Source organism: Gracilinanus agilis, chromosome 1 (assembly GCF_016433145.1).
Source record: "Gracilinanus agilis isolate LMUSP501 chromosome 1, AgileGrace, whole genome shotgun sequence".
NCBI lineage: Eukaryota > Metazoa > Chordata > Mammalia > Didelphimorphia > Didelphidae > Gracilinanus > Gracilinanus agilis.
The window spans coordinates 153020261-153039700 of NC_058130.1; the positions used below are offsets into that span (position 1 = coordinate 153020261).

General features: G+C 37.3%; 1 protein-coding gene across 1 annotated transcript in view; it reads right to left on the minus strand.

Annotated features, from left to right (window-relative positions):
- The window catches only part of COL15A1 (collagen type XV alpha 1 chain), a 218515-nt gene that overhangs the window by 120120 nt on the left and 78955 nt on the right, over positions 1-19440 (minus strand). Inside the window, exons 4-8 of the mRNA XM_044658323.1 lie at positions 12646-12720; positions 9609-9689; positions 4658-4859; positions 2373-2485; positions 1290-1427 (exon numbers count right to left, since the gene is read on the minus strand). Coding sequence (XP_044514258.1) covers positions 1290-1427; positions 2373-2485; positions 4658-4859; positions 9609-9689; positions 12646-12720 — 609 coding nt within the window. The remainder of the gene's footprint in view (positions 1-1289; positions 1428-2372; positions 2486-4657; positions 4860-9608; positions 9690-12645; positions 12721-19440) is intronic.

A 19440-nucleotide genomic window follows, 5' to 3' on the forward strand; every position in this document is an offset into this window, starting at 1 on the left:
AACAAATGATCCATGACTTAAGATTCTTGAATCTATTCATTCATGTTTATTTAGATATGCCACCATTCTGGGACAGGCTCTCTTGATCTTGTAGCCTAGCCTACTTCAATAGTCTGCTGGTGGGTATTCCTGCCTCAAGTCTCTTCCTACTCCAATCTATCCTTTATTTAGCCATTAATGTAATTTCCCTAAAGTGTAGATTGAACCATGAAAGCCTCTAGTCAGTAAATTCCAGGGGTTCCTTTTTGCCTTCAGGATCAAACATAAAATCCTCCATTTGAAGTTTAAAACCCTTCATAACCTAATCCCTCCTACCTTTCCAGTCTTACACCTTACTCCTTACCATGTACTCTGATCCAGTACCATTGTTCGTTGCTGTTCCACAAATGAGACACACTATTTCTCTGCTTGAGACATTATCTCTACCTTTCCCCCATTCCTAGAATGCTCTCCCTTCTCATTTCTACCTACTGGCTTCATTTAAGTCACAACAAAAATCCATTCTTCTATAGGAAGTCATTCCCAACTCCTCTTAATTCTGGTGCTTCCTTTTTGTTAATTATTTCCTAATTATCCTGTGATATAGCTTTTTGGTATATACTTGTCTGTTTGTTGTCTTCTCTCTTAGATGGTGAGCTCCTTGAGGACAGGGACTGATTTTTGTCTATTTTTATATCCCCAGCACTTAGCACAGTGCCTGGCACATAGTAGGCATTTTAAAAATATTGATCAACTGATTGATTGACTGATTGATTGATTGCTCTATATCTCAAAATATACCCGACTGCATTTTCTTTACTATCTCTGTCTAACTGCCTGTCTGTCTGTCTATTTATCAGCTAAGTGGCACAATGGATAATATATTGGAGTCAGAGGCAGGGAGACTGGCTTCAAACACTTAACTAGCTGTGTGATCCTGAGCGAGACACTTAACACTGTCTCAATTTCCTTATCTGTAAAATGAGCTAGAGGAGGAAATGGCAAACCACTCCAGTGCCTTTGCAAGAAATCCCCAAATGGGTTCATGAGGAGTGGGACATACCTGAAACAATTGAAGAACACCCAATATACACACATATGTATATGTATATATGCATATATAGACACACGGCTTTATATTTAATATATATGTATCCACACATATATGTCTTAATATATTTTATATATATGCATATATATGTATATACCCTCACATATATACAGACACAGACAGACAGGCAGAAAAGAAACACACAAGTTTTTAAAAAGCTCATTATTTCAGACAGAGGAAAGTGTTGGATGTCCCTTACCAAGATGTCACCTTTTCCAGGTTGTACTGTTGGCCCAGGTTGGCTTGGACCATAAGTTGGAAGGTTGTTTTCATCTTCTTTTTCAGGATATCTGGTAGGTGTTTGTGTTTCTGTCAAATTTTCTTCATCTGTTGTATCCTGAAAAAAAGCAGTAATTACCATCACTTATCGTATTTAGCATGTTGCCATGCCGTTTGGATGCAAGTCATGGAATATCACAATCTGTGAAGAATTCAAGTTGTGGGTTACAAACAAAGAATTAAACAGAAGGGGAGACAGAAAGTGTGTCATCAGAGCAGTTTGACCAAAAATTAAAAAAAAAAAAAAAGATGGGCCACTCTAGTCCAGTCACATAGTGAGAGTAAGGGAGTATCCATTCAATATCAAGGCCATTCTTTGATACTTCCAAAGATCTACAATTTTCTGGGAACGAATACTCACTTCCTCTACATCATAGATCATGTTTTGGTATATTTTATATTTACCTTCATTGACCTTCATACCTACCATTCATTACCTTCATGAATTGCCATGGCTCCCACAACTTCATCACTGCTGGCCAACCTTCTGGGATGAGCAGCCCCCAGGCCAGTTTTACCCTCAAAGAATTGGCACCTGATCCATCACTGGGCCCATACTGAAAGTTTTCCTATCGTAGTAGGACCTTCCAGAGATTGTGCCTCATTAGCACAGCCATCAAGAAATTGAGACTGAGTCATTTGCATGACAACATGATGCATCATGATAGACCATAAGGGGACCTCTGCAAAGACATGAAATAATTTTTTTTTGGTGATGGTATGCCTAATAAAAAGTCATTATTAGGGGAAGCTGGTTGCTCAGTGGATTGAGAGCCAGGTCTAGAGATGGGAGGTCCTGGGTTCAAATATGGGCTCAGATACTTCCTAGCTGTGTGACCCTGGGCAAGTCATTTAACCTCTATTGCCTAGCCCTTACCACTCTTCTGCCTTGGAACTAATACATAGTATTGATTCTAAGGCAGAAGGTAAGGGTTTTTCACTATTAAGGTTGAAATCAGCAAATGAAGTGCTCTCTACTGAATTGACACAATTTACTACTCACCTTTTCTCCGCTTATTTCAAAGAGTTCTTCACTTCCTGAACCAATCTCTGCTTTTTGGTCACTGTCAGTAGTATTGTCTTTTTCTTGTTTGTCATGAACTATATCACCAGATCCTAAATGGAAGGAATGGTCATTCTATTAAACATATGAGACTGCATTTCTATACTAAAGACTAGGTGAAAATAAGATGGACATTCTCCCTGGGACACACATTCATACACATGCTAATTAGCTCTGGAGTTGCTTAGAGGCTTCACTGTCCACTACTGGCTTTATTCTTTTCTTAAAAAGACCACTAGAGAGTGCTTGTAGCCAGCTGGCTCCCCATTTCACCAGTCCTTTTTAAGTAAAAAGCAAGGCTTGGTCTATGAAGATATTCTTGCTACACAGGATTTTGGAGTTGGAAGGAATTTTAGAGCTTATTTACTCTGTCTCATTTCACAGATGAGGAAATTAAGACCCAAAGAGAGGGGAAGTGATTTGGCCAAGGTCACATGCTTTTAGGTCCAACAAATGATTCTTTTCCTACTGACATCCCACAGTATAGAACACTAATATAATTTGTTGAAATGTGATCATTTAAGTCAAAAATATGCTTTGGGGAGAGGGGAAGGACAGGTGGGTGTGGAGCAAATTACATAATGCTAAATAATTGGTTTAACTGGTTCACCAAAATGACCAGTCATATTGGCATCTAATGGCCTTAATTTAATCCCTAACTCTTCATTTCACATGATCAACACTAACGAAATTAATATCTCTCTGCATTTAGGAGACACCATATTAATTATCCCCCAAATTTCTGTTCATCTTTTTCATTCATTAAACATTTATTGAGGCTGTGTGAGATACTGAGGAAGCCTCAAGGATGAAATAAAATTTAATCTCTGCCTACATGAAGCTTAAGAGAAAAGATGATGTAAATACATAAATAAATGTTATTCAGATTGGAATTTAAATGCTTAAAGGTGCACAGAGTGCTATGGAAAAGATGAGAAAGAAATCTATTTCTATTGCGGTGTAGGACAGAAATCAGGGAAAGGAACATTATTGAGCAGGTTGCATTTGAGCAGAACCTTGAAGGATGGTAAGCTGTCACAAGAGAAAAATGGAAATGGGGATGGGGGTCAAATAAAGCTTTCCAGGTACAGGAAATAGTATAAGTAAGATATGGAGATGGAAATAATAATAATAATAAAATAATAACTGGAATTCTTATAACGTATCCCAAAAGTTTAGTGAAATTTTAAGCTGATAGCTTATAGCTTAGTAACTAATAACTTAAAATTTCATTAAGACTTTAGAGATACTTTGTTATAAGTGCTAGTCATTATTACAGTATTATGGGAATTAAATTATATAAAAGTCTTAGTAAAGGTTTAAGCTAATAGCTTGTAGCTTAATAGGAATAGCTTAACATAGCTTAAAATTTCACTGACTGGGGACACTTTGTATAAATGCCAGTTATTATTTTATAATGAAGGTTATATAGTATACAAAAGTCTTCATGAAGTTTTAAGCAAATAGTTTATGATTTAATATCTTATAGTTGAATAACTAATAGCTTAAAACTTTACTAAGATTTTTATAGAATAACTAGCATTTATACAAGATATCCCCAAAGTAAAATGAAGGGATTAGACTAGCTCTAGAGGTCCTTTACAACTTCAGGTATTTGGTCTTATGTATCTTTGGTCCCTATTTTCTATTTCACTAAGATTCTTCAAGCATTAAATTCCATTTTGGGTTAAAAATATTCTATCCCCAGGAAAGAACAATAAAATCAGGATTTGGTCATGGGCCAAAACCTTGAACAAAGCATTTCCCCTTTCAGAGCCTGAGTTTCATTGTGAAATGATGGGGCTAGGTTAGATGGTCTCTAGATCCTCTTCTTTTTCCAAATCCTATGATGCTGTAATTTTGTAATTGCTCCTTTAAAAGATCCCAGTTGATCATGAGTTTAGTAACTGTATCTTATACACTGGTACATGGTGAACTTTTTAGAGACTGAGTGCCCAAACTACAACTCTCAGATTGCATATAAGCCTCACACCTTACCCAAGACAGGGGAGGGAGGAAGTGCTCCCATTGGGCTGCTGGGCAGAGGGGCAGGTGATGTGAGAAATGTCCTGAGGCATGGTGGAGAGAGTGAAGGGAGCAGACCCCATGGGTATGTGTGCCATAGGTTTGCCAATACAGCATTGGTATATTCCCATTTGTAACTAAGCAAAATTTTTTGTTATAAAAAAAAAGCCTCAGAGTGCAAAAGGAATGAAAGAACCTGCCTTGCTCTGAGTCACTAGAGTTTGCATGACTGGAGTTGGTGATCTCAGGACTATCCTCAGTCTTGGAGGTATCTTGAGCTTTAGGGCTATCCTCAGCCTCAGGGCCATCCTCAGTCTCAGCATCACCTGAGAGCTCCATTTCCTTAGATTCAGGTAGTGTTGTTGGAGGTACTTCAATTGGCTCTGCTTTTGTTTCTTCGGGCTAAAATAAATTTTAAAATATTTTCATATCAATAAGCAAAGGAAATATCTCTGAATAGTTTGGGGAAAGAAAATACATCCATGAAGTGCTGATTAAGCCAAGAGTAAGTTTGTTCACCTTCAAAGTAGGAATATCAGAAAAGAGATTTTTATACAGACATGGAACAATTGAGGATTGACTTGGTTTTCTTCCAAAGAATCTTATTTAAAAATCTGTTCTTTTTAAAATATTCAAATGATTGTCAATGTTCTATTTACTGCAAAAAATGCTTGGCAATGAAGTTAGTATTTAAAACCACACAGAATTTTTGGGAATAAGGTAAGATGAGGCAACATGTGGGAGTGTGCTTTATAAATTATGAAGCAACAATTATAGAAATGTACCATATATTTATTGTTATTATATAATTATTTTATTAGGAGGAGTTTCCTCATCCCAAAGCTCTCTATATCATGAAACCACAGGCCCAATCCTTTCCTCTATCCTCTAAAGAATAAATATCCCTTTAATAAATGTTTGTTGACTGACTCATTTGATCCAAATAGTGACAGAACACAATAGTATAAGGAAAATCTTAGTTGGAACTTCAGTGTTATCCTTCAACCTTCACACTCCCTCACCCCACATGGCCCAATCAGTTGCTAAATATCATGTTTTATATTTCCACAACATCTCTCCCATCCAGAATTGTGCTGGCAAGTGTTTAACAACCTGCTATTATGAAAAGGGAATTCTTTGTTCTCTTTGCCTAGTTGGAGTTAACACTTTTCGGTTAACAATAATTTAAGTACCCCTACTTAGAACCTCACCAGATTGTGAAGACAGGATTAACTCTCCTTTGTCTACTTTTGAATTGAATCAACAAAAGCTTCAACACCCTACTTAGCACTAGGTGGAGGAGCTCTCCACCCTTGAACTCAATCAGCCCAGAAATGAGAATTTACACCTCAATCAGCCAGGAATCTATGAACCCTTTTGATGAGCATTCACTTCTCCAGAAGGTGAGAAGTGGTTCCCACAAACACTGCTCCCTGGTCAGTGCTGGGCAATTTGGAAGCTGTGATTGGCCCTTGTGAAGAGGAGAAGGGACAAGAAGCCATTACAAAAGGCCCTGTATTTCTGGGACTACTTCAAGAAGGAAGTTGGCTTCAAGAAGGAGTTAGACTTCAATAAAGAGGTCAACTTCAAGAGGAAGGTTGGCTTAAGGAAAAAGTTGGCCTCAGGAGTTACCTTCAGCTCAAGACATTGTCTTGACCTGCCTCTTGAAGGGAACTTGGGTGAGTGGATAGCTGACTTTTCCTTCCTGTCTTCTAGAGAGAGTTTAATTCTAGTTGAAGGTCGACAAGTCCTGGCTGAGTCGAGCACTAGAGCAATATTTAGTTAAATAGGCTAATGTCTTCTCTACCCTTTTGTATTTCTCTGCTTTCCCTCTTTCCACCTCTTTTGTAAATAAAAGCTATTAAAACCATTTTGACTTTGAGCAATAATACTTTGAAATGGCAACCGCCATTATTATTTATAATTTTTAGTCAAACCATAAAAATTTAATTCTTATACTATCCAAAAAAAAGACACACTTTTAAGTTTAATCTACATCATTAATATTTTCTCAATCACTTTCCTAAGTCTAAATAATCAATAAAGCAATAAATTAAGTCCTAATTTGTGGCATTTGTCTACTTCTGTGGTATAGATGCTCACACTGAAAATTTAACAATCAACTATAGAGAGCCAGTAAAATGGAGCTCTAGCACTCCATTGCATCTACCACCTTCTCATGACTCACAAATCCATACCATGGTTCAGGTCCTCATCATCATTTGCATGGACTACTGCAAAGGACACCTAATTGGTTTCTCTGACTCAAACCTCTGCATTCTGATCTATCCTCTGTACCATACTCAAAGTAATTTTCCTTAAAGGGAGGTCTATCTATGCCACTCCTCCATTCAATTAATTCCAGTGACACTATTGTCCCTAGGATAAAATATAAACTGTTTGGCTTTTAAAACCATCACAATCTGGATACCCCAAATATCTTTTTGGCTTTATTTTATATTACTCTGCTTCTAGGATTCAACAGTTAAATCACCTAGCCATTATCCTGTTCCTCACATACATCTCAATCTCCCATTTCTGTGCCTTCGTTGTGGCAGCCTGCTATACCCTGGAATGTACTCTCTCCTCATCTTTGCCTCTTTGAATCTCTTCTTTCCTCCAATTCTCAATTCATATTACACCTAAATGAAGCCTTTCCTTTTTCAACACTACCTTGAATTTACATATATAGTACATATATACACATGCATAATACACATATATGTCTATAAAATATATATATATATACAATATGTGAATATTCTCTGTGTCTGTCTATATCTCTCTCTCTCATTATCCCTCCCTCTACCAAACATAAGACTTTTTCCTTATTAGCACCATATACCAATCATTAACTTTTTTTATGTTTCTGCTCTCTGAAATAAGGAAAAGGAATTAATGCCTCAGAAAACATTTTCCATGCAGCCACTAGCCAACAAGGACTTGGGTCGAATCTCTCATGAGGAAATTCCTGTAGTAATCTACTGAATTCTGGATAATTTCCCATTTCACCCCAGAAATACCTTTTTCCACCCCCACCCCCCAGAAATTAGCAAACTCCCACTAGAGACTGCTACTCTTCAAAAGGTCACACAGACTCAGCCTCTCCCCTCCTGCTTCCCCCACACACACTTATTAATTCCATGCTGGAAACCACAAGGAGCCATACATAACTCATTCACAAAGAGAATTAAGGAATGGAACCTACTTTAATCCCTTCATCTTGTTTCACACCAACATCCACAAAATATTCCCAATGATGATCTCTCTCTCTCTCTCTCTCTCTCTCTCTCTCTCTCTCTCTCTCTCTCCTTCCCCCTTTCTCTACTTCTATCTGTCTATCTCATCACTCTCTGCCTCTATTTTTCTCTCCTCCCTCTTTCTTCTTTCCCCCTTCTCTCCCTCCCCTTTTCTATCTTACTCTCTGTCTCAGTTTCTTTCTGTCTCTGTCTTTCTCTGCGTTTGTCTCTCTCTGTCTCTGTCCCTCTTCCCCCTTTCTTTTCCCCCTTTCTCTCCCTCCATCTCTCTATCTCACTCTTTGTCTCTGTCTCAGTGTCTCTCTTTCTCTCCCCACTTTTCTTCTCCTCCGCTTCTTCCCCCCCCCCTCTCAATCTCTGTCTCTCCTCCTTTCCCTACCCACCTCCTGCCCAAAACCTGAAAGTACTAATTCCTTAATTATTGAAAAATGGGAAGAAATATCATGGAAGTATACCAAAATACTAATATTTCCTTCAGTGAGGGTCAGTAGGCCTAGAGAAGGAAGATAGAAATGAGATGATACATATTACCCAATGATTTGTAGATATAATGGAAGATGAGAGAGGGAGAATGGAAAGAGGGAGTTCAAGGAGGGATTTTTAGGTTTGTAACTAGTGAAACATGAAGATGTCAAGTATTAGCACAAGGCTGGGAAATGAAACCCAAGTGGGAAAGATGAACTAAGAGAAAAGGAATAGGAAAGGAGACTAAAGGTCACAATTAGAGCAAATGATAAATTTAATGTATGTGAGAAAAGTCAGAGAAATAGAAGAAGAGCAGGTTGTGGTCAGACAACAGAATTTCAGAACAGCAAATGGTAGCAATGTCCTTCTCTTCCTCTTTTTTCTAATGTGCAAAGGTACAAGAAGCAACTGCAATGGCCTTGTTTCAAGACAGGCTCAATTAGCCCCAGAAGATATGATTTAATTCTGTTGTATTTGTCAGTGTGTCTATATCATTAGGGATAAAAATGTATCCTCATTTTATAGATGTTGTTTTCATGGATTTTCATATTTATCCTGGGCTAGAAAACTTCCCTTAATTTCTATATGCCTCCATTAGGGGACAGGTGAGAAAATGGAACATCTCTGGCATGAATTTCTTTCCTTTCTCTTTCTTCTTGCCATCATCAACCTCTGTTCCTAAAGAAGAATATCTACTTCTCTATAGAGCCGATTCTCTTACCTGTTGATCTCATTTGCTCTGGCCCCTTCCAAGACTTTGCTCCAGTGATTATTCTCTCTCTCGTGTGTTTTCACTCTTATTGCTGATGCTTTTCCACATGACTACAAACATATGCAGTGCTTCCCAACTCAACAAAAAGACTTTCCTTGGTTTTTCCATCTCATCCAGCTAGTATCCCTTCTCTTTGTTCTTTTTCACTACTAAATTTCTTTTTTTAAAAAATCTATAGTTGAAGCACCCCCACTATCTCACTACTTCCTTCCCTAACACTCTACTAAAATCAAATACTTCATGGAGTAGGGGACATGTAAACTGCACTTTAAGCATGAGTAGAATTTTGATAAGTATAGATGGCAATGGACAAGGCTTTTCAGATAGAATGGAATAAGCAAAGGAACTGAGGGGGAAAGAAGGTACTTGATGCACATGACTTTTGCGTGAGTTATTTAGTTTATTTTCTTAGGACTTTATAGTCTTTGGGTGATATGACCATTTAGGATCTCAGAGCTTAGCACAATGTCCGACACATAGCCTTGTATCCCAGCCAAAACAAACTCATTTTCCATTACTCCTACCATTACCAATTAGGCCCAAGAGACATAATTTGATTCTATTATATAAACTAATGACCAGTAAAACAATTAGTATAAGTAATCAATATAAGCTGATGATCTGTCAGTAAACCAATTAATTAATTCAGCCACTTACAGGGGGTTGAGTATATGTGATGGCTTCTTGTATTTCAGCAATGTCTTCTGCTTCCTGAAAGCCACTGGTCTCTCCAGATGCCTAGGCAAAATCAAATCATACTCATAACCATATGAAAGAAAATAATTCACATTTGATAAAATCACTATATCTATCTTCAAAGGTGAAATCTGATTAAGAGATAATAGCTTGCGTGTCCTTCTAAGGTAATATACTTTTATTTTTTAATTTAATATAATTTTTTAAACCCTTATCTTCTATTTGGAATCTATACTGCCTATTGGTTCCAAGGCAGAAAAATGGTTAGAGCTAGGCAATGGGACTTAAGTGACGTGCCCACAGTCTAAATAGAAAGTGTATGAGGTCAGATTTGAACTCAGGACCTCCCATCTGTAGCCCTGACTTTCATTCCACTGAGTCACCCACCTGCCCCTGTGATATACTTTTTTTTTTTTAGTATTTTTCCATGGTTGCATGATTCATGTTTTTTCCCTCCTCTTTTCTCTCTCCCCTCCCGTAGCCAACAAGCAATCCCACTAGATTATACATGTACTATGTGATATACTTTTTAAGGTTATCTATTTTTTTATTTATTATTTGTTTGTGTATTAAATTGTTTTAGAGCCCTTACCTTCCATCTTGGAGTCAATGCTGTGTATTGGCCCCAAGGAAGAAGAGTGGTAAGGGCTAGGCAATGGGGGTCAAGTGACTTACCCAGGGTCACACAGCTGGGAAGTGGCTGAGGCCAGATTTGAATTTGGGATCTTCTGTCTCTGGGTCTGGCTCTCAATCCACTGAGCTACCCAGCTGCCCCCTGTGATATACTTTTTAAAAGCTTGGTTTTTTTTAATAGTCAATTTAAACATCTATTTGACAGAATTTTCACTTCAAAATCAACTGATTTTTTCTATTGGGTAATACCCGATAAATAAATAAAATAAAAGAATTTAAAATGAAGGGATAAGAAAAATCAGTGGCTTTCAGTTCTGTTTTTATTCATTCTCACTTACAGAACATAAAGGATTACTCAATTTAGGTTAATTCTTGCATGAGCATATGTGCATTGTATCTATTATAATTTATTTTAATTCTACAATCTAGTTGCCCTTTTTTGTGGCAATGGAAAATGAATGGAAAATATACCATTGCTAGCCATCAGCTGGTGATGAATCTAGGATCTTAAAAAAACATAGAGGTCATATGGTTCAGTCCCATCCAAAGTAAAAATACCCACCATAATGTTCTTGACAAATGGTCATACAACTTCTCCTTGGAGACATCCAGGGTCAGGGAACTCACTACCTTCCAAAGCAGCTCATTCCAATTTTAGATAGTTCAGATTCTTAGTCAATTTTTCCTCACATTGAGCTGAAATATTCCTCTCTATAATTTCTGACCACTGGATCTTGTTCTGTTCAGTGGAGGCAAGTTGAACAAGCCTAACCTCTCTTATTCATGACAACTCTTAAATAATTTAAATAATGCTATTATTTATCTCCTAAATCTTTTCTTCTGCAGGCTAAAAGTATCAAGGACCTTCAACAAAACCTTGAAAGGTATATTTTCAGGAAATTGTTGTCTTCTTCTAGATACACTCTCCAGGGTTATTAATTTTTTTCCTAAAAATGTAGTTATTAGGAGCCTTCATAATTAGCTTTCTTTGGCAAAATCATGATTTTCTTTGGATACTTCTGTTCTTTAGCTATTTGGAATTGGGAGAGGTATAACAACCTATCTTCTATGCCCTACCCACACCCCACTACTACTCAATTCCAGCAAAATAGGCTTTGGAAAAAAGAGTAGTAATGAATTGTGTAATTGGACCAAGGAAGCAGCTTTCTATTTTTAATAAGGTAGGACCTCTTTAATTCAAATTGATTCATCCCTTAAAAGGTGGCAACTCGGAGGCAGCTGGGTGGCTCAGTGGATTGAGAGCCAGGCCTAGAGACGGGAGGTACTGGGTTCAAATCTGATCTCAGACACTTCATAGCTGTGTGACCCTGGGCAAGTCACTTAACCTCCATTGCGTAGCCCTTACCACTTTTCTGCTTTGGAGTCAATACACAGCATTGAATCTAAGGTGGAAGGTAAGGGTTTAAAAAAAAAAGGTAGCAACTTTCCCCATTAACCCTCAAATTTGACATAGAATTCAGAATACTCTACATTTTTGCTTCTAAAACTCAGGAGAGGCTGAGTGGCAGGCTATAAATATTCTAGTAAGAAGGCAGTGACTAGACTGGAAATAGTAAGATTTTCTGCTTGATCTCTCGCAGGTTTTTAGCCCACTGTCCCAAGAGGAAGGAAAAGTGGTTCCTTCTTCTTTGTGACAGGCAGAGCAGCCACTGGTAGTAGTATTCTTCTTTTCCTCTTCCGTACCAGACAAAGGTACATGAGGCATTGGGCGTCTGTCTGTCTGTCCTAGTTTTGACTCGGAATGACCTTATGGCCTTGTCTCAAGGCAGACCCAATTAGGCCCAGGAGACATATTCTAATTCTATTTTATTTGCAATTGTGTATTTGACCAGAGCTACTGTTACAAAATGTATTCTTTATTTATGGAAGTTGTTTTCATAGGTTTTCACGTTTACACTGAGGTAGAAAATGTTCCCTAATTTCTATATTCTTGCAAGCCCTCATTAAATATCTCTTCTCCCCTCTTGAAGAAAATTATTTTTGTGTATTTGATACTATTTGGTCAGCTTCGCATCCTGTGTTTCATTGCTTAAAGAAGCTAAGAGCATTCCTGGAATAATATCCCTCAAAAATTTAGTAGAGAATATGAGTATAAAAGAGTCTTCAAAAGAGGTAATGCCCTGTCCATGGTATCCATAACTAAGCCCACAAACCAACAAAGCCATTAAAGTGCTGTAAAAATACCCCAAATAGAGCTGGGGCCAAAGCACATTCAGAATCCAGGGGTTCAAATTTTTTGAAATGTGAGCGATTACATCATGGAAAGTGATCGGCTAGAAGGTCAGCCCTTGTCTTGTGGCAGCAGCTGCGTTAGACTTGAATTACAAAATAGAGGAATACTCACATATGGGTCATCATCTTCACATTGGTCCTTGGAAGGATGGGGATCTGGCTGGATGGTTAACTGTTGTATTGAGCCCTGCGGGAAAACAGAATTGGTGAATGACTTGACATAAAGGGACCACGAGTATAAATGTCGTTTCTGATTCTTACATCACATAACAGTCAGTTTCAAGATTTACATGAATTCATGCTGCATTTGGACCTGGTAAATGTTTTTATTTAATGGTTTTTGTCACAAAAGAGAGTTTAATTTGCAGGGAGGGAGTGAGAAATAAATGTAATTGTGAAAAAAGATGACATCAGAAATATATATTTTTAAAAATAAATTTAGTTTCCCAGGACACATAAAAGAAATCTTAAACTGTTTAAAAACCAAGCTCTATGATGCTAGCTAGGTCTTGCACTATTTAACCAAGTGCAAGGATGATCAGTACATGGTCCAGTAGTTCCTTCATAGTATAATTAGAAATATTTAATCAGAGGAACATTTTGCTCTTTTTGTGGTGATTTATTAGAATAATTTATGATTGTGTTCAATTTTTTAAATACCTTATTAGGGTGAAGAATCTTTATAGTTACTGAAAATTTATAGACTAAATATCCCCCCAAAAATATAGACTAAAAATATCCTAGACTAAAATCTTACTTTGCTTATTTATCATATTGTAGAGGGGACCTTATATTTTCCATAGCTTCATAAGCACTAGAAGTACCTACCAAACTAGAAATTCTTCATATATGCTCCCTGAGATGGGCTGTCATCAAGAGACCAACCCGAAGTTTAACTTCTAGGCGATATCCTGTATACACATGTATATATACATACAAAAGGCGACTAAGTGGCATAGTGGATAGAGCACTGGGTCTGGAGTTAGGAAGACTCATCTTCCCAAGTTCAAATTCAACACCAGACATTTACTAGCTGTGTGACCCTGGGTAAGTCATTTAACCCTATTTGCCTCATTTTTCTCATTTATAAAATGAGCAGGAGAAGGAAATGGCAAACCACTCCAGTATCTTAGGCAAGAAAATTGCAAATGAGGTAACAAGAGAGTCCTACATGACTGAGTAACAATAACACAGATCTGAAGGTATTTGAGAGGAGTCAGTAGGAACCATCAGGGCTTGCCCAGGACTAAGAAAGCATGAGCCAGGGAGAGGGCACAGAAATATCCAGAGTAAAAGACCCTAAGTTTTTTAGGAGCAACTGGAGTTCAGTCCCTAGTTGATTCTCTGCACTCCTTGCATTTAAACGTCAGCAAATGCCCTCAGCCTTAGATTGTGACCTATGATTTAATTCAGAGAGAACTCCCAGGTCAGAAAATTTTGTCTTTGATGCAGACTGGAAACTCCTTTGTAACTTAGAGTGTTAGGAGCTAACCAGAGTATTAAGAGGTTAAGTGACAACATTTTAAAGGTAACATTTGAACCTAAGTCATTAATGTGAGAGCTGATTGTTAAATTTTCAGTGAAAGATTTTATACTTCTCAAATCAGCAAATGCTACAGATCTGGGCTTGATTTATTGCCTTGTTAATAGTCTAGACTTAAAAAAGATGGAAAAATGTAAAAAATGGAGATTAAATGTAAAAATATGTCACATACAACACTGACCCCACCCTGCCAAGAGTCAGTTGTTAAACATTTACCCAGCATACCTCTGACTTCTTGGTTTTGAGGCTACCTCTCTATCCATTATAGCAGTGATAGGCAAACTTTTTAAAGAGGGGGCCAAAGGAAAGGAAATGCTCATCTGTTAGTCTGTTTCTAAGGCAACTCTTTCAAAGTTTATTGTATTGTATCCTACTCATTGTATTCATCAGATTAGGAATTATGTTGCTGGGCCAGACAGAACATTTCAGGGGGCTGAATCCGGCCAGCCAGCCTTAGTTTGCCCATCACTGGTCTAGCCCATTATGTCTTCTGCCCCATCTCCATCCTATTCTCAAAAGACAGCTTAAAATACCACTAAGCTCTTAACTAGAGTTCTTTATGCTCAGCTTAATGTTGCCTTTAGCCTTGATAAGTCATCTCCTATTCATGCTACCCTTTTGTATTTATATTACTTATGTCCTTCTTGTTCCATCTTTTGTAGATGTTTTCTAAAGGTGAGTTCCTTGAAGAGCTCCCCATTCAACCATAGTCACTTCTTTAGAGTCCTCTGACTTTTTTTCTTATTAAAATTATGATTCCATTGTCAGAATTTCAATTTTTTTGATTCTCAGCTCTCTTATCCTTCTTGAACCCTTCCTATACCTGAGTCACAATGGAAGTTTCCTCCTCTCCAGACTTCATGACTTCAGTTCTATTAATTTTTCGGTATAGTTAAAAAAAAAAGTTTTTTAAATGTCTATTCAATTCAACCTCTCGATTTTCCCCAACCTACATTAGTTGTGAAGGCTCGATTTGGGTAGTAGTAGAGTCAAACTTCACTTTCTCACTCCCACTCAAATATCCTCAGTGCATTGTTGGTTTTTTCCATGACAGCACTAAGTATGAGCTGACTCATGGACTGCTTGTTCTCTGGGATGCTGATGATACTCTTTCCTGAGAAAAGCAGGATCTGGTCTTGTCTCAAGAAGAATATCTCAGCTCCACTGCTTACTAGGTAGGACCCTGGACAATTCACTTGTCCTCATCTGTTAAATGCTGAAGTTTAATTAGATAACCTCTAAAGAACTATATAGCTCTAGATCCTATGAGAAGGAGAGAGAATATAAGAAGCCCTCACTTTTTGCCTCTTTCCATTTTGTGCCTTTTCCCTTTCAGGGTTGCCTGATGTAGTTAAGTGGGGATGTGGATAGATTTCTACTTCTGGAATAAGGAAGGCTCCTTTTCCTGAGTTCAAATTTGGCTTCAGACACATTCACTGTTTGGCCCTGGGCAAGTTACTTCACCCTGTTTGCCTCAGTTTCCTTATATGCAAAATGAGTGGGAGAAGGAAAAGTGAACCACTCCAGGATCTTTGCCAAGAAAACCCTGAATGAGATCACAAAGATTTGGACACAACCAAAATGACTGAATGACAAAATGAATATTTAACATTCTCAATTCTCATTGTCCATCACTAGGTCCTTGTGAAGATAAGATAAGAAAGAATTCTGAACTTTCTAAAGGATAACACCCATAGAGTCAGCTAAGTAGCTTAGTGAATAGAGAGTCAGGCCTAGAGACAGGAGGTCTTAGTTCAAATACAGTCTCAGACTCTTCTTAGCTGTGTGACCCTGGGCAAGTCACTAAACCCTTATTGCCTAGCCCTTACTGCTCTTCTGCCTTGGAAATAATACTTAGTAGTGAATATAAGACAGAAGATAACAGTTTAAAAAAAAGAGAGAATAACACTTATGTCATATGATTGCAGGATCATAGATTTAGCATCAGAAGGCTTGGGGTTACTTTACAAATTAGGAAAGTGAGGCCTCAGAAGATTAAGAGATTTGTCCAAAGTCACCCAGGTAATAAGGAGCTGAGACAGGATTCAAACCCAGTTCTCCCAAGGCTAAACCTAATACTCTTTCCACTGTACCATTGTCACAAATAATATTGATATAGAAGGGTATATTTAAAAATATTAAGGTTTTAATGTAATCCATATTGATAATTAAGGAAACCACATGCCTGCTAAGATTTAATTCGAACGTTCGCCATACCTTCCCCTTGGCTGCTTCCTAGCAAAGAGAGCTTACCAATCAAGTTCTCTCTATTTAAGCTTCTCTTTATGTTGGCTTACATCACCACGTAAGAAGGAAGTCCATTGAATCATGGGAAATGTAGTTTGAAATGAGATCCAAATGTCCACAAGAAGTTTAGACCAGAGACCTCAAAATAAGTTTAAGGGTCCCCAAATTTCCAATATCACACCATACCGGTTGATTATATAGTTATTATTCCCATTATTTCTCTGTAAATTGTAATGTTTTGGCCAGTTCCTAAAGATAACAGATCATGTACAGTCAGGCTACACTGTCTAGGGATGTGTGAGCAATTATACATTAATAATAGTGTGAGAGATATTTTGAAGCTTCTTTGGAAAAGTGCATGTTAGTATTTTTTAAGGCATAATCAATTTATTAGTAAATAAATAAATGTGGATGCAAATAACCAATATTAGATTATTGTTCGTATGATATAGGAGAGGAGGTACTATAATACCTCCAAAGCTGGAAAAAATGAGAGACTATCTCTACCCAACATCTTCAGTCAATAAATAAATTAATAAGCATCAACTAAGCCTGTTGCATAGCAGGCACTATTCTAAGCATTGGGGGAAAGAAAAAAGAAATAATTTCTTCCCTCAAGTTGCTTAAAGTCTAATTGGGGAGGCAACAAGTATGTAACTTGGGTTTGCTGGGGTATGCCTGGTATTCCCCTGAACTTGGCATGCCCAGATAAGCTCAGGTTACACACATATTTATTTATACATGTATAAATCTATACATTTATACACATACATATTTCTATCTATCTATCTATCTATCTATCTATCTATCTATCTATCTATCTATCTATCTACCTACCTACCTACATACACACACATAGTCTGAGCATGTCTGGGCATATACATATTTATTTGTACATATATAAATCGAAACATTTATTTATATACCCATTTGTTTATAAATTCATATTTATATATGTATGTTTGCACATATGTATTTATTTATGCATGTACATGTTCAGTAGTTTTTCATTCATATCTAATTCTCTATGACCCCCATCTGGGTTTTCTTCACAAAGATATTAGAATGGTTTGCCATTTTTCCCTCTCCAATTGGTTTTACAGATGAGGAAATTGAGACAAACAGGCCTAATTGATTTGTCCACTGTGTGTGTGTGTGTGTGTGTGTGTGTGTCTGTGTCTGTGTCTGTGTCTGTGTCCAAAAGACTGATATTAGATTATTCTTTTTAGCTATGGGAGAGGAGAGTAAGTGCCTGAGGCCAGGTTTGAACTCACAAAGATGAGTTTCCTGATTCCAAGTCCCACACTCTATCCACTGTGCCACCTGGCTGCCCCTATATATATGTATATACATATTATCAAAAGAATAAATAAAAGCATGTATTGAGCGGGGAGTAAACTAGCAATTGAGAAGGTTAAGAAAGGCAGCATGTAGAAGGTGGTGTTTGAGCTGAAATTTGAAGGAAATCAAGGATTCTAAGAGAAGGTATATCTCAAGTAAGGAGAAGAGCCTTTACATAGACAAAGACATAGACATAGACAAACATAACATAGACATAGACATAGACATAGACATAGACATAGACATAGACATAGACATAGACATAGACATAGACATAGACATAGACATAGACATAGACATAGGAGAAAGAATATTATGTTGGCAGAACAATGCATAGGCCAGTGTATCTGGATTGCAGAGTGTATAGAAGGGAGCAATGTGTAAAAGGAACAAAAAGATAGAAAGGGGCCAGGTTGTGAAGAAATTTAAATGCCAAAGTGAGGAATTCATTTATTTATTTATCTATCTATCTATCTATCTATCTATCTATCTATCTATCTATTTATTTATTTATTTATTTATTTTTAACCCTTAACTTCTATGTATTGGTTCCTTGGTGGAAGAGTGGTAAGGGTGGGCAATGGGGGTCAAGTGACTTGCCCAGGGTCACAAAGCTGGGAAGTGTCTGAGGCCGGATTTGAACCTAGGACCTCACGTCTCTAGGCCTAGCTCTCAATCCAGAGGAATTTATTTTTTGACCCCTGAAACTCTAAGGGGTTTACAGGGTTTACTAACTAGGAAAGTGGAATGGCCAGTCTTGTACTTTCAGAAAGTCACTGGCACCTATGTACAAAGATATCAACATCAATATAAATAAATATATCCATCTCTCTCTATAGATATAGATATAGATAGAGATAGATACAGATATATCTTCATAGCTAATCTCTCTCCTTTGAAACTTAGTTCCATAATACAAGCTGCCTATTGTAATTTCAAATTAACTGTCCCCTAAGGCATCTGAAACTCAACATATCCAAAAATAGAAATCTACCCTGTCCATTCAACTCTCTTCTAAATTTCCCTGTTGCTTTAAAGGTCACACCATATTTTCTGGTACCCAGGAACAAAACATTGGTTTCTCCCTCAGATCCTCAGATTCACTCACTCAATTCACCCAGCTAATTGGCAAATCTTATCATTTTATATATCTCCATATCATCTCTCAAATCTCTCTCTTTCCTTCCATTCTTAGCACAGGCCCTCATGACCAATCATTAATATGCCAGGAAAATTTCTAAGAACTGTAGAAGGCAAGAAAGGCTAATTTTTTTTTAAAAGTCATAGAATTCCAATATGGAAAAACTTAAAATTCATCTCACTTAGGCATATCAACATTAAACTTCAAAGCTATATCAATAAAGAAAAGTGATCCTGCAAGCTTCCAGATAAAAAATGTTTTACATATAAATATTCAACCAGAATTCACCAGGCTTTCATGCAAAACAAGAAATTACCAAGCTTATTGGAATCCAGCATATATGAATGTAGCCTTTAATTTTAGGACTGATTTCTCAGACAATCTATTCAGTCTATTTAAGGCTAAATAATAGATATTGGAAGCCAAATAGACCTTAAAAATATTTCATTAAGAAAAATCCCCACTTCAAAATGGACTATGGAAACTATATAGAAGAAATATCACGGAGATTTAAGTAGATTAATATTTAAAAAGGAGTCAAGCGGGGCAGCTGGGTAGCTCAGTGGATTGAGAGCCAGGCCTAGAGACGGGAGGTCCTAGGTTCAAATCTGGCCTCAGACACTTCCCAGCTGTGT